Here is a 15,545-nt window from a genome sequence, read left to right on the forward strand (position 1 = left end):
ATTCTGGGAGTTGAAGTCCGGACATCTTTAAGCGGCCAAGGCTGGGAAACACTGTTCTGGGATAGGCTGCTAGTCCCGCTCCACGTATATGCTGATTGAAGAGCAGCCGCAGAATACTTATCCACGAATAAGTGCTCGGTTATTCGACTCTTTGTGTTGCAGTCAGTGCTTCTGAAGCCGCCACTATTCCAACATTTACGGTCCGCCTCTGTCAATCCGGGTACCTGCCCAAAGTGATGGAAGTAAGTGTAATTCGCTGAGACAAGATACGTTGCAGAGCTTGCGCTGCTCTATGCAGGGCTGCTGTTTCATAAGGTTGGGGACGAAGCTTGAAAGGCGCAGTTTCTTTGTCAGGCCACCCAAACTATGTAACAAAGATGGGATTATCTATGGAGATTCTCGATCATCCAGGTCATGGTTGTCCCAAAGGTGCTTTTTCAAGAGGCTACTGGACTTTTTAGTTTTTTTTTCTTCAGCTCTGAAGAAGCTTCTTGAATGAGAAGCAAAACGTCTTCAACGAAAAAAACAACAACAGAAAGTCCAGTTGCCTCTTGAAAAAGTCCCTTTGGGACAAAAATGGGATTTCAATCCTGCCCATTGATGGGGTAAAGGGCCACCCTGTTCCTTTTTAAGTATGTGATATAAACATAGTAAAGAGTCGGTTAGAATCTGGTGTCTAAAAATAAATAAACAGAATAAACAAATGCCTTCAGTAGGACTGTCGCAGAATAGGCAGAATGTAACAATAGATTGTATTATCGACAACTTGCAACCCTAGATTTTCTGCATGAGCAATATAAACTAAGCATAATTTCACAGAAAATCTACATTGACATTGCCCAATAATGCCCCATATTCAGAACTTCACATCACCTTTATCTTTCACTAATTCACCTACTCTGTCATAAGCAGCAAAATCAGTCTTTTCTATGTGAATATGTATAGTTATAAATATATGAATTCACAGCCTGAAACCATTTATTTAAAACAACTTTTTTCAAAGTTACTCAACACTCATATTCCTTTCTGATATTGGGACCCCAATGGCCCAATCAGTTTTCTCTATTGTCTCATCTTATGCCAAAGGTGCTTTTTCAAGAGGCAACTGGACTTTCTGGTTTTTCTTTGAAGATGCTTTGCTTCTCATCCAAGAAGCTTCTTCAACTTTCGCATCTTGTCTCAACCTATCCATTCATGTATCCTAACCAAATATTATCCCCACCCCACCATTACTCCATTCGTTCAGAGCATTGTATAGTTTTCCACTACATTTCTGATTCTTTCATTCCATTGCACTCTGGAGCATAATTTATATTAATCACCAACCCATAAATTCATTCGCTCACATATGACATAATCTAGATCAACATTTTTCAATCTTGATATCTTAGAATTGCCACGGTTATGAGTCACTGATTGCAGTAATATCAATTCATAATTTCTGATTTTTATTTTTCTGCCTTTAAGTCAATTTCTGATTCCTAGCAATTGCTTGAACTGGTTCCTGCAGTTTTCTTGGCACTTTTTCAAAAGTGGTTTGCCCTAGTATTGTCCCTGGATTTGGGAGATGGTGACTGGCCCAAGGTCACTCAGTTAGCTTTTTTGCCCATGATTAGATTAGAATTCATGGTCTCCCAGTTTCTTGCCCGATGCCTTAATTACTATGAAAAACTGGCTCTCTAATTTCTGACATATCATTAGTCTTTTTCATTCATAATTAAACCTATACTTTTGCTTTCCTAAATTCATTCCACAATATCTGGCAATTTCATTGGAATTTATGGCATTCTTTTCCTTTTTATTGGTTTTCTCTTTTTCCTTTCAGTCCTTGATTTATATTTTTTACTATTTACTTGAAAATTCTTTTCAGATTTTCTCTATTCCATCATCATGCCGCTCTAAATATTGATCTCTCTGCCATCATGGAGTTGGACAATTGATAATTCATATGCTTTTTTTTAGAAAGGTAGAAAGACTTTGTCACACCCATTCTACATGTAGCTTTCCTCATTGGGGCTTGTCACTCTGAGCATATTTTGCTGGCATGCCGCAAGTGCAACCAGAGTACCAAAAACTTTATCCATAGGGGAAGAAGATATATGCGGTATGCAGCTTTGTGTATTCTTTTTAAGACAAAAGGAGTAAAGTTTGATAAATTTGCCTATTTTTGTGACCCATTAGTTTTAATAGGAGGAAACAAAAATCACATTATGGATGAACAATTTTATTTCAGAAATTTTTTAGGAAATTAAGTTTTCTATATTGAAGCAATTCCACAGCTATATAAAATCTGGAGGCAATCACCATCACATATTGCTGTGATTCCCAACATATAGGAATAGTCTCAACATCTTGTAAGGTGAATTAACCCATAAATATATTTGGGAGTGCATTTAATTATCAGTATAATAAAATTGAACAAAATTTCTATACAACCAGACTACATCCCAGGAGCTAGTTTTCTATAACTCAGAAATCAAATGGAGTGCTGTTACCTTCCCACCAAAGTGGCCCCTATTTTTCTACTTGCATTTTTTACGTACTTTCGAACTGCTAGGTTGGCAGAAGCTGGGACAAGTAATGGGAGCTCATTCCATTACCCAGCACTAGGGATTTGAACCGCTGAACTGCCGACCTTCTGATCGACAAGTTCAGCGTCTTAGCCTTGGGCGTTTAATCATGCTGGCCAAATGACCATGGAGACATCTTTGGACAGCACTGGCTCTTCGGCTTTGAAACGGAGATTAGCACCATCCCCTAGAGTTGGGAACAACTAGAACATATGTGCGATGGGAATCTTTACCTTTATGTAAAAGTAGCAATATAGTTGATATGTTAAAATATAATTAAAATGCACTTTTGCCATATCCTAATGCTGCAAAGCTTTTTATTATATATTCTGGAATTTGATCCAAGGATGCTTATAGTGAATTAATAGATTGATTATTTTTGAAACCTCAATTTTGTGAAGAGAATTCTGTTTACCTGTCTTCTTTTTATAGGGAAATATATAGTTTTCTATCATTAAAAACAACACTTAATTATTCTGAAAAGTCTGATAGTTTAGGGAATAGTAATAGCTGATTATTTTTATACCATACTCTTTCCTATTAACTAACAGAACCCACATCAACATAAGTAAATAATAGTACAAAAGATAATGCGTGTCTATTTTCTCTGTTACGTTAATATGAAAATTGAAACACTGTATTGCGAAAGGAAAATGGATCTCATTTTTAAGAAGTTCTACCTTAAGAAGTACCGTTTTCTAAATTGACACCATTAAAACTATAAATTGTTTCAAAGTGGTTTATTGCCATTAGAACATTCATGTTGTAATTTCTCCCCATAGGGAAGGTTTACTGCCCCAAAGTTGTTGAAGTAAAATAACATTATTAAAGACAATCTATATATATCATTACAATTGTTGATAAAAATCACAACAAAGAGGTCAAATTAAACCAATAATCTTTCAAAAGTATTCATTCCTATATGCAGGCTTTTCTTTGTGTGTGTTAATAATATGTGTTAATAATATGGCATCTGCAGATGAATGCAAAAATAGAATCATACTATTTATTTTATTTGTTACAAATAAGAGTGTTCAATTGGGCTCTTAAAGAAGATGTTACTTACATCACAATGGGATGTAGCACTGTACTTTATTCACAGATACATGTGCTTTTAAAACATCTGGGCACTGAATGTATCATTTGCAGAATGCTTACATACAAAGAAAAGATGGTATAGTTTCCAAACCATGTAGTTGGGGACCCAGAGCTTAATCTTGTACTCTAATATAAAATATACAGTAACTATGAGTCAGTTTGTTCGAATCCACTCATAAATTAATTGGAACTTCACTGCCTTTTTAATTTTTTGATAAAAATAAGTTTAGCTTCAAATGTCAAATATACACATTAGCAGATGTAACATATTCAAACTATTAGACTCACAAGAGTTAATTGAGGAATCCATTTTCAACTGCTTATATGGAGAATTGATAATGGATCTTGAATTTTTAAAAAATGCTGCTCTTGAATAGTTTACATTGCTCCAATGCACTTAAAGAGGCAGAATCACAATTTCAATACATTTGTACATCTGACTGCAAAATAACCAACATTCAGTTTCCAAATCACATTTTATTAATCAATTATGCCTTTTCTTGTTTTTCTTAAATTAGCAGGTTTTTTATTTCAGAAAAGTTGGTACATATTTGAGTTGAATAATTTTGTAATATTGAAAAAATTCTTATAAGGCAGAAAAATGATCTAATTTATGAACACCTGTGCAGTATTTTGTATAAGGGAAGCTTAAAAAGTTAAAAATGATACTGAATGCTAGCATTAATATTTCCATGATGGCGCTGATGCAAAAAAGAGAAAGAGAGAGAGATGATGACAAAGTCCTTCCTTGCTTATATTCTGTGAAGAGCAGCACCTTTTCAATTTTTCTCCATGAATCAAATATGCAATTATTTTTTTGCCATACTGTCAGGAGGAATAAAAATAGAAGGAAAAGAAAAGGATTAATTCATTGACACAGAAGTTAGAGTCAAGATCATGTAAGAAATATAAAAATATTTGAACGTTTTAGTTATACCCTTAATGTAAAAGAAATAATCACAAAGTACTCACTTATGTTTGATCAACCTTCCTCCTTGAATAAGTTGTGCAATTTCATTAGTGAAATGACAAGCAAACAACAACCAGTTCCTGGGTTGCACCTTATAGGCAAACCTCATAAAAGTCAAAGAATAGCAAGTAAGTGCTGTAAAAACAAAGTTAAAGATTAAATGACTTAATGTTTAAATTTAGAGCAACATTCACTTTTAGTTCTGCAAGTACTGTGTTATTGCATATCCAAAGAATCTCATTTTACATATATTTTACTATCTTAAAACAACATTATTAATAAAAGCTAAAACTGTAACAAGTGTTATCCCTGAGGAGTGGGGACTATTTTACAAATGAACCCACCCTGGCATCCAAAAGAAATATGAAAGGCTCACAATGGGCCTCCTTGATATAAAAACAGAACCTCTGCATTTTTGGAGGTAAAGAACTGGGTAATGGAAAATTTGTCTCATAGTAGACAAATAAACTGGATTTAGACCAGAGTGCACCACTACAGATAACTGTGTTGTTTTATATGATATCAAGTAATTAAAGACGATAAACGATTCACTGCTTTCATAGATCTCAGTGTGGCGCTCAATTCTTTAAACAGAAACATGCTGTAAAAGAAATTGATCATCTTAAACATGGAACCTAGACTCTTACTCATAGTTAAGGCCCGCTACTCAAACACACTAGAAAATGTGTACAGGTGCAAATAGTTCTGTAACTCAGTCTACCTATCCATAACATATTAGATAGGGTTGTTTTCTAACTCAAATGTTTTTTAACCTCTGTCAATTATATTCCAGGATTCGTGTATGCTTCACACACTTATATGCCAAAAATTCATGATGAATGTATTAATATCCTTTTATAGGCTGACAATGTGGTTGCCATGGAGCATTATCAAGCAAGTCTAAGAAGACTGTTGCAAAAGCTAAATACCTACTGTGATCTTCTCTAAATATCAATAAAACCAAATTTAAAGTACTCCTTTTTGCTAAAGTATTTAGCAAAAAACTGTGAAATATAACTGGCAGCTGGATGTAGAGTCCATTGAAAATAGTGAATTTTTTCAGCTATTTAGAAATGGCTTTTACCAAAATGGGATCATAGGCAAATCATTTTAAAAGAAACTTGGTGAAGTCTGAGACAAGTATCAAAACATTATATAAATTGCTTAATTACAGTTAACCGAGGACCTTGGCCCCCATAATGAAAATAATTAGGGCAAAAATAATCTCAGTGCTGACCTATAGCACTGAACTGTGGGTTTTACAAAAACCATTTCACTTCAATTTCCAATCTGTTTTATAAGAAGCATATTGGCAACAGACAAGAAAATTGTAGCGCTCAGAGCAGAAATAGGTATCCATTCCATACACAGCTACTCAGCTATTAAAAAGTTTTTATCTACTGGTAAAGGATCCACTCAATGGATTCTGATACCCAAAATATGTTTAGCTGAACAAATAAGTATGGGTCAGCCCAACTCCTGGGTAAGCTGTCTTACCAAATTATTTTACGGCTTTTCTATCCAATATTTACTCTCCACTGCCTTATATATATATAGCCTTTATTGTCATTGTACAAAATAAATACAACGAAATTGCCTTCCAGGCAAAGTACAATTTTTAAACGGAGTCCTAGATATGGTAGCAGTACCCAAATAGACATGAAGTTCATGGCAAGAAATTTATCTTTGAATTGGTTGGCTAAGAATAAAAATACTTTCAAAACAAAAAAAAAACTGTCAATGAGTTTGAAGCCATGCCTAAGAAACCTATTCTAGAGCAAATTTTGAGCTGTTGGATTTGGTGGCCAAATATGGTCACTGCTATCATTGGCCATATCATGAGAAGATATATGTATGTTCAGTGTCCCAGCCAATAAAGATATTTCTCATGTTTTTTTCAATTGTCAATTGAACATCCATTTGGGATTAGGAATTTGAAAACCTTACTTGAAAGAACAGCCCACTGGGACTTAAATTGCACACTGTGATATTTCTTCCTGGTCTCTAATATATGCATTATTAGCAGAAATGTTAAATTAACAGATGCAATTTAGCTAATAATTCATTGGTATTATATTTTCTTTTTTAGCTATTTTATCCTGGAAACAGATCTTGTATTTTACCTTTATTTTCTTTGCTAAGATTGTAAGACTAATCAATCAATAAACATTGCAAATTCTGCACATCTAGATAGCTTGTTAGCAATTTAAAGAAATATTGTTTAAAACTGAAGTTAACTTCACCACTTGCCAAATGTCATTCGGCCACTGATGATTTCTGGTGATTTCTTCATGTCATTGATGGCAGCAATAGGAAGTCCCCAGTTGGCAACAGGTCCCCAGAAATGCTATAATAAAGGCACACAATAAGAAAAGGAACTTTCCCTTTTGCCAATTCAAAAATATTTTAAATCAGATTTTTTAAAAAAATCAGAACTAAATGTTTATTGTCTCTGATTAATGCAATCCCATTTGAAAGCAAGAGCTAGGGACACATTTTGTTCCTTAATCTAAAATATATATATAACATCACTGCTACTTGCAATTCCAAAGAAACACACCAGTACCAAACATCCCGGAAAGCCTTTATGGCATTACTAGCTTCTTCTCCATTGGCTAAGCAGCCAAGAGTAAGTACTGTATATACTCGAGTATAAGCCTAGTTTTTCAGCCCACTTTTTGGGCTGAAAAAAGCCGCCTCGGCTTATACTCGAGTCAGTGAAAAAATTTGCCCGAAATGGAGGAGAAAAAGGGGCGGGGCCATGCTGCTGGGTGACACTCGTGAATGGCCCAGTGCCCCTGTGAGTTTCCCCTCCCTCTGTGTCAGTTTGCCGCGCAGCGCGCACCGCACCATCCCCCCTCCTCACGTTCTAATGTAATGCAGGGCTGTCTTACGATTCCCCTTCCTCCCCCTCCTGCCGCTCTGCAACGATGTCCCACCTCCTCCTTGTTATGGCAAGCAGCCACATAGCGATGTCCCACCTCCTCTGGTACAGTGATCCAATGATAGGAATCACTGTGCCGTGTGTCATAGGAGGCGGGACATCGCTCCCGCGGCTGCACGGGACATCATCATCACAGCGGGACATCAGCATCATGAGGTGAGTGAAGTATTTCATTGAATACACCGCTAGTTTACTGTTTTTCTTTGAAATAAATATTCAAAAACATTATTGGTATCTATTTTTATTTTTGAAATTTACCGGTAGCTGCTGCATTTCCCACCCTAGGCTTATACTCGAGTCAATAACTTTTCCAGTTTTTTGTGGTAAAATTAGGTGCCTCGGCTTATATTCGGGTCGGCCTATACTCGAGTATATACGGTATAATCTGGCTTCTATAGCCTCAGTGTCTAGGAGAAGTTCTGTGTTGCCAAGTGTTGATAATTCAATTTTGTAATGGAGATATTTGCTTTCCTATAACTCTTTTTCTCTAGCTTTTTTTTGAGGACTAGGTATGCAAAATGTTCAACTGATGCGGTACATCCTTAGGATAGAGGTAGTATGTAAATAAATGGCATATATACACATGTAGTCCCATGATATGACTGATTGGCAGTAGGTATAACTCTGAATGTCCTTTTTGATTAGAACTACATTTAGCCTCCTGACAGAAAACAGAGTGGGTCAATTTAGCATTTGTGTTCCCATGAACATACTAACTTCTCTTGATTCAGGAAAGGAGGTACAAACATGTGGTATAGACTAACTTGGAGGAACTTTACTGAACACATTTCTACAGGTTTATAACCTACATACATAGCAAACTACTTTGTCATCAATTAGACTAATGAATTAATTATATTACTACCACTAAATGAGGTACTATGAAAGGAGTACCTCATTTTTTTCTGAAAAAATATAATTTCCCCCCCACAAAAACATGAGTTGGGAAGCCTTCTGTCACAATTTCAAGTTTTATTTTGGGGCATTTTCCAGATTATCTATTAATTGGAAATAATTTTGTTGTACTATAAATGAAAACAACTTATCCCTAGGATCAGCTGGATTTGAACTTAAAGAATACTATGACTGGCACAATTATAAGTGGCTGAAAGGAAGTAGAAATAATAACTTACCGTACTGTTTGATGAGCAGTCATAATGGTTCATTGTTTAAAAGGAGATGTGAAAGAGAAAAAAAGGCAATAGCCTCTATGAAATAGAATTGCATATATAAATACTTGTTTTTATTTGTATCTCTAGCCCACTTTATTACTAAATGCAGTTAAAAGTAGAATGCAATTCATTTAAAACTGTTAACAATGATAAAATTATACCATGTTAAAACTCTAAAACAAAGGACAACAGTAGATCAGATTGACACCACCAGTTTTAGGCAAATGCCTATATAAATATAAGAGATTTGTACCACCAAGATCTGCATACCTCTGATAAATATACTTCTTTAAGAATACTTTCCCTAATCTTAATTGGCAGATAAGTACATATAAGAGAAAGTGCTGCTATATATCCAGGTCCTGGGATGTAGGACCTATTTATCAGAGTTGTAGTACAAAATTGTAACTAAATTGATGTAGTTGGTTGGGTTGATACTGAAGGAAAAAGAATCACAGAGATTTTAGATGTTACCACCTCTGCACTCTGGACTCAGTTTTATTGTCATCACAACTATCCTCAAATTACAGAAATAGAGGATTATGAAATGTTCCAGAGTAGCATGGTTAATAGTACAATAAACTGAAACTGGGGAAGAGAAAAATCAACATTTGACACTTCCATGTTTAATCAATTTAGATACAATATGTATGGCTGAGATATGAAGTTTACTCTAAATTTAATGCTAATTGCTATACCATACCTATATAGCAGTGGTTCCCAAACTTTTTCAGTCCACTGCCCCCTTGGTGCTACAAAGTGATCCTCAGTGCCCCCCACCCAGTGGTGGAATTCATTTTGTTTTTACTACCGGTTCTGTGGGCGTGGCTTGGTGGGCGTGGCTGGGGGGGTCATGTGACTGGGCGGTTTGCACGACGGAAGGAAGATAGTAACAGTAAAATTCAAAACTGTAACAATTAATTGCACATTTATTCAAAATCCAATTTAAAAACATTTTTAGTTAATGTTAATTCAACAAAATTGTTGAACATGATCTAGTGATACCAGATTTTCAAAGTCTGATAGTCATTTATCAAGAACCTTAGTAACTAGTAACTTAGTAAACTCAGTAAAATTTAGTAACTACTTCATTGTTCAGTACATTCTGTGTAATACAGTACATGATTGATCATTCACACATACACTGCTGCCTTTTGTTTTTTTCAAAATAACAGGGTGGGGTGGGGGTAGAGAAGGAAGAAGACTTTGTTCTGTGGTATCTGCCATTTCAGAAATGCTCATTACACTGCTCCATGTGATCAGTCTTTCCGTATTCCTCAATGTATTGGTGCCCAGCAGCTGTTCAAAACCCTTGTAGTACTTATGGAGCTGTAGATGATACTATGGCAAAATACAAGCCTTGCAGCTCATATACTCATACAACATAAGAGTGATGCCATTATCCAGATTTATCTGTGACAAAGGTCTCACTGTGCATAAATATCAAGATAGGAAGGGCACTTTATTAAAAAAAACCTGCAGTGTTTTCACGCGATTTGGTTATAAAAGATCTTGTTTGGCATACTGGGAACATTTAGACTGCATTTTCTTCTAATATGGGACGTTGTTCTATCATAATTTTGTTTTGTTTTGCTTTGCTTTTTCCTGTATGTGACAATATCCAACTTTAAACAGTAATTAGACCATTTTTATTTCCTTTTTTTAAAACAGTATATGTTGGAAATGCTTATCCCTTTTCCACAACTTACCCTATATTTCAGCCTTCAATGAGATTACTTTGCAACTCAAAGTTTGAGAAACAATCCCAAGTGCCCTTCCTCCCACTCCTCGCTTTTTAAGGATACCTCTATGAATGGAGCGAGGAGGCATAGGGGGACTAGCCTCTCCCCCCCTCCGCCGCATGTTTACCTGTGTTGCATTTCTAAGGTGGGATAGGTAGAGATAGGCAAGAGTGGTGCATCCATGTGGAGCGGGTGCAAGAGGGATTGGAGGGAGTGGCTCCATTGCACAGGCGTGCCTTGGTGCAATCCTTGCAGAGGCGGCTCGCAGCACAGTCCCGGAAAGGGAGTCAGAAGTAAAGCCATTTATAAAAGCGCGAGAAGCAGGCAGGCAGGCGAGCTCTCTTGTGCAGTGACATCAGACTTGCTGCATAATGCAGCGCCAATTCCCAATCCCTGAAATGCAGGCCCAAGGACAGCCCCGTTCAGTCCCGCATCTCTTCTCCGTGCACAGCACGTGCAGAGTTGTATCAGAGGAGAAATGCAGGCAAAAGGCTCTTCTCTTCTTTCTCTGCCCCCGCTTTGCCTCAACCCCCCCCCCCGGGCCTGACATGCTTGTATGCCTCCTGAATGAGCGGGCGAGCGAGTGAAAAATCCTTCCAGTCTTTGGGACGTTAGACTGAATTTCACCCCTGCCTGAAGTGCTCAGCTGACTGGTGGCCAACAGAACCCCAGGCAGAATTGTGCCCTGCGAGGGGGCCACCTCCAGCACTCCTCTGCCACCTCCCTTGCCTCTTAGCGCCCCCCTGTCATCCCCCCAGGGGGCAGTACCGCCCACTTTGGGAACCACTGCTATATAGCTTTTCCATTATAAATAATTATAATCACACATAATTTGAGATTTCAAGACTTATTTTTAACTGAATTTCTACATTTACCAGTCACATAATAATACAAATTATGTTCTCTGTACCTCTAGATTACTAAAATAATTATGAATAATAACCATAGAAATATTAAATACTTTTAATTTATCAACATTCCATAGTGTTGATATAATTTAGAAGCATACTATCTCTGCCTTTTTTTGTTAAAAAATGGCTTAGTTACACTCACATATCTGATTTACCAATTAAGCATGGCTACCATCTGTGCTTTGCAATATTACAATTTTTTGGGACTGGTGGGATGGGGGTATTGCATCCATACTGATATTGATATAAATTTAGTGGATCCCATAATTGTATGAAAATCATTAGTACTTTGGACAAGTACTTTGGACATTTGTTTCAGGCCCTGAAACAAATTAAAAGAAAAACTGTGGAAAATGTGACCTGCAAACTGATGGCAGGGATCATATGATATCAATGCTGAAAGAGTTATGCTGACAAAACCACCATTGCATTAGACATGGTCAGACAGAAGCAACTTGTATAAGGAATGTAAAAAAAGTAAATAATCAAAGATCCCTATGTTATGTTTCTGTAATAGATGTCTAGGATTAACTGCTAAAAGTTTCCTGTTATATTTTCTATAGGTTTCACTTTTCTGTATGCCCTACAATCCTAACATATGCCCCAAATTGGTTTTAAAGGCTAATGGATTCTTTGCAAAGGCTCTGAATAAGTTCTGATAATTGCAGCTGGATAAAAAAAGCCATAGAAATTGGGCAGGGCTCCCTCGCTGAAGCTGGAACACTTTACTACCCATACAAGATACTGTCAAATTCCAGCCCTAAACTATTACCAATGTACTAAAATAAAGTGTCATGCAGATTTTAACCTTCATAATGCAATAATGTAAATTTGTAACTAAATATTTTAAGATATATAAAAACATAAAACTCTCACATGTAGAACAAAAGCTGAAATAAAAATTCTGTTAAATTATATTGGCAGTATTTTAATAATAGAACAATTTTCAAATGACACTTATGCATAATGATGCATAATGGACATAATAATGCACATAGATATTAACATTTTCCCTAAAATCTTACCTATATATGCTTGAAACATAATTATATCATAACTAATGGGACAAATGTTTTAATTTTAAACTCTTTAGCAGTAAATAATTGCCATTTCAATTACATATATTTCTCTCGCAATAAAGCAACAATCTTCATCAATGTGCAGTTTTTAAAACTGTAAGTTTTTTTAAAGTTAAGAACATACAGTATCATGCTCTGTGTTAAATACCTTTCTTTTTCAAAACAATTTAGTGGTCAGGCAAGTATTGCAAGGTTTCTTCAGCTTTGCTCAATCTCCTAAGTAATGAAATCTTGGAGAGATTCACCAGGAACATTCTTAGGCAATACTATCCCTATTTACTTTTGAGAAAGTGCCAATGAACTAAATGTTTATTTGTATACTTATTGCAGGTGTAATTATCAGTTACTTTATTGCACTTGTGTATTAAACCTTAATCTTAGATAGAAAGCCCTGTTGCAAGGCTTAACATATTGGCACTTCAGTTCCTTTAATTAAGGAAAGCCATCATCTCGGAAAAACTTTGAAAGGAATTTCACATGCTTACTACATTCCTGAAACCGATATTGCTTGTTAATTCCTTTTAGCAGCAATGTGACAAATTATAATGGCTTTCCAGAAAACTTAATTCCCATTCACAATCAAGAAGTGGGACCATCATTATTTGACAGGGATTATAGCTTACTCTCATGGCCTATTATTAGAGAGGCACTTGAAAATTTGGTGTTTGTAAATGAATGATTTGGTATTATTTAGCTTTCTGCCTATTTAAAAAGCTTATTTTAATTCTTGAAATAACATCAAGGACAAGTTGCCGTTTTCTTGTTAGGAATTAACTTATGTTTGTTCAAGTTAGCAACAATTTATATTTGACTTTTCAACAAACCCAGTACTAAATAGTTAACTTTCTGTACAGAAGCAAAAGTATTCATACAAATAGTGAATCTATTCCAAGATAATGCCTATAGTTCTGAAATCAAAAAGTTATATTTTTTTCAGTAAAGTCTGTTATTTTTGCAGATAAAAATCAACTGATATGGAAAACAAAAACAAATTTACTTCAATGTCTTGTGTATTCTCAAAATAGATATTGCCAGCTCTTAAGAAATATATAAATAGTAACAGAGATGAACAACAGCAACAAATCACAATACATTGCAAGTTTATTCAGAAGCATATCCCAACATTTAACAAAACATTTAATCCAAACAATAATATAGCCTTAATACAGTATTTAACAGATGCATCTTCCATCATGCCACGCTTGTTTCGAATTACTGCAAAGAGCAAGAGTCTTGTCCTTCAAACAGTTCCTACCTTCCCTCAAACTCATTTTCAAAATAATTTTCATGTATTCCCAGGGAGAGGCGTTCTTTTTGCCTGTGCTGTTGGCTTTGCTTTTCTATTTTAGAAATCCCTTGAGAACATTTCTCAGTTGGGAAACTTAATAAGCACATTTTAGAAACTACAGCCTATGCACCACGGATGAATCTTGTCACAAGTTGGCTTGTGCCTCCTGGCTTTTCATTTTAAGAGGGCAGGTCAATTATTTCAAGGAGAAGAAAACTTGTGTGTGGTGAAAGTGTATGTGTGTCTTTGCTGCCTGAGAATTACAATCCTGCTGTAACCCATTTGGCTTGTCCCAATCCTCTGCAAGGGGGACTATATGTTGTTCCGTCACTAAGTCTTGTCAGACTGTTTGCGACCCCCATGGACCGCTGCTTGCCAGCCCCACTCCTGACCTCCTCTATCTTGCCAAAATCCATGTTCTTTATGTCAATGACACTATCTAACCAATCTCATCCTTCTCCTTTTAGAATAGAAGAGAATAAGAGTTGGAAGGGACCTTGGAGGTCCTCTAGTCCAACCCCCTGCTTAGGCAGGAAACCTTACACCACCTCAGACAAATGATTATTCAATCGCTTCTTAAAAACTTCCAGTGTTGGCTCATTCACAACTTCGGGAGGCAAGTTGTTCCACTAATTGTTCTAATTGTCAGGAAATTTCTCCTTAGTTCTAAGTTGATTAGTTTCTTCTCCTTGATTAGTTTCCACCCATTGCTTTTTGTTCTACCCTCAGGTGCTCTAGAGAATAGCTTGACTCCCTCTTTGTGGCAACCCCTGAGATATCCGAACACTGCTATGATGTCTCCCCTAGTCCTTCTTTTCATTAAACTAGACATACGCAGTTCCTGCAACCGTTCTTCATATGTTTTAGCCTCCAGTTCCCTTGTTGCTCTTCTCTGCACTCTTTCTAGCGTCTCCATATCTTTTGTACATGTGGCGACCAAAACTGAATTGTGAGCCTCCTATGTATATTTTACTTGCAATCTTTCCTAGCATCAGGATCTTTTCCAAAGCAAGCACCCAAATATATAGAAGCCAAACCCTTTCCCCCACTTGCGCTTATATGGGACACAAACCCGGGATCTTTCTTCTGGCTATATAACTCGGGCTCCGTTTTCATCCCAGTCTTTGACCGAGACAGATTTTTATATTATTGATGATTATGATGATGATTTTACAGGACTTCTATGGACGCCTACGTCACATACAGTGATTCTAGGAGGCTCACAATTCAGGACAGGACAGGAAGACGAAGCCCAACTCTGGGTGGGGGGGCAGATGACCTTGACCCGTTTCCAAACGGCCCAGACGGGTCAGCTCCGACAAGGAGCTTGGACGGAAGGACCGCCAGAAAATGCCGGGGCTTATAGCAAAGCCGGGGAAGCGCTGTCCCTGTAGTACTTCGGAGGGTGTTCCAGCTTCGGGGCACCACAAAAGGAGGAACCGGGCCAAAAGCGACGAACCGCCCTCTCCCTTACCTCATGAGGTAATCCCTGAAGTCCTTGCTGCGCACATAGTCCACGGCTTTCCGGGCCAGGGCCGCCGCCATGGCGAACGACAGGCGAAGGCAAACGAGCTCCCGGTGGCACCGCCGACGCGGCTAACAATGACAACCTTCTCCGCGGCCGGGAACGAGCCTCCTTTTCACGACGGCTCCGCCCCCTGCCTTACGATAGCACTCGCGTTTCCGTAGCAACGCCCATCGTGGATAGGCGCCGGTTCTTCCTTCTCCCCCCTCCCCCCACTTTCAATGGACTCGTTCAAGGGCGGGGAAG

The 15,545-nt window shown here is 37.2% G+C and overlaps 1 protein-coding gene and 1 long non-coding RNA gene across 2 annotated transcripts; one reads left to right on the forward strand and one right to left on the reverse strand.

Moving 5' to 3' along the window:
* Positions 1–35: 35 nt before the first annotated feature.
* LOC116507262 lies at positions 36–6,661 on the forward strand. Its single transcript, XR_004255181.1, has 2 exons — positions 36–242; positions 5,500–6,661. It is a non-coding gene; the product is annotated as an uncharacterized LOC116507262 (long non-coding RNA).
* Positions 3,296–15,523, reverse strand: MPC1 (mitochondrial pyruvate carrier 1). The gene is made up of 5 exons (XM_032215292.1): positions 15,249–15,523; positions 8,716–8,719; positions 6,889–6,985; positions 4,641–4,773; positions 3,296–4,493 (listed from the first exon to the last, which is right to left on the reverse strand). The coding sequence occupies exons 1-5, from the start codon at positions 15,317–15,319 to the stop codon at positions 4,478–4,480; spliced, it is 321 nt and encodes a 106-aa protein (XP_032071183.1). The 5' UTR covers positions 15,320–15,523; the 3' UTR covers positions 3,296–4,477.
* Between the last annotated feature and the right edge of the window lie 22 nt (positions 15,524–15,545).

The sequence above is a fragment of the Thamnophis elegans genome, chromosome 4 (genome assembly GCF_009769535.1).
Source record: "Thamnophis elegans isolate rThaEle1 chromosome 4, rThaEle1.pri, whole genome shotgun sequence".
Classification (NCBI taxonomy): Eukaryota; Metazoa; Chordata; class Lepidosauria; order Squamata; family Colubridae; genus Thamnophis; species Thamnophis elegans.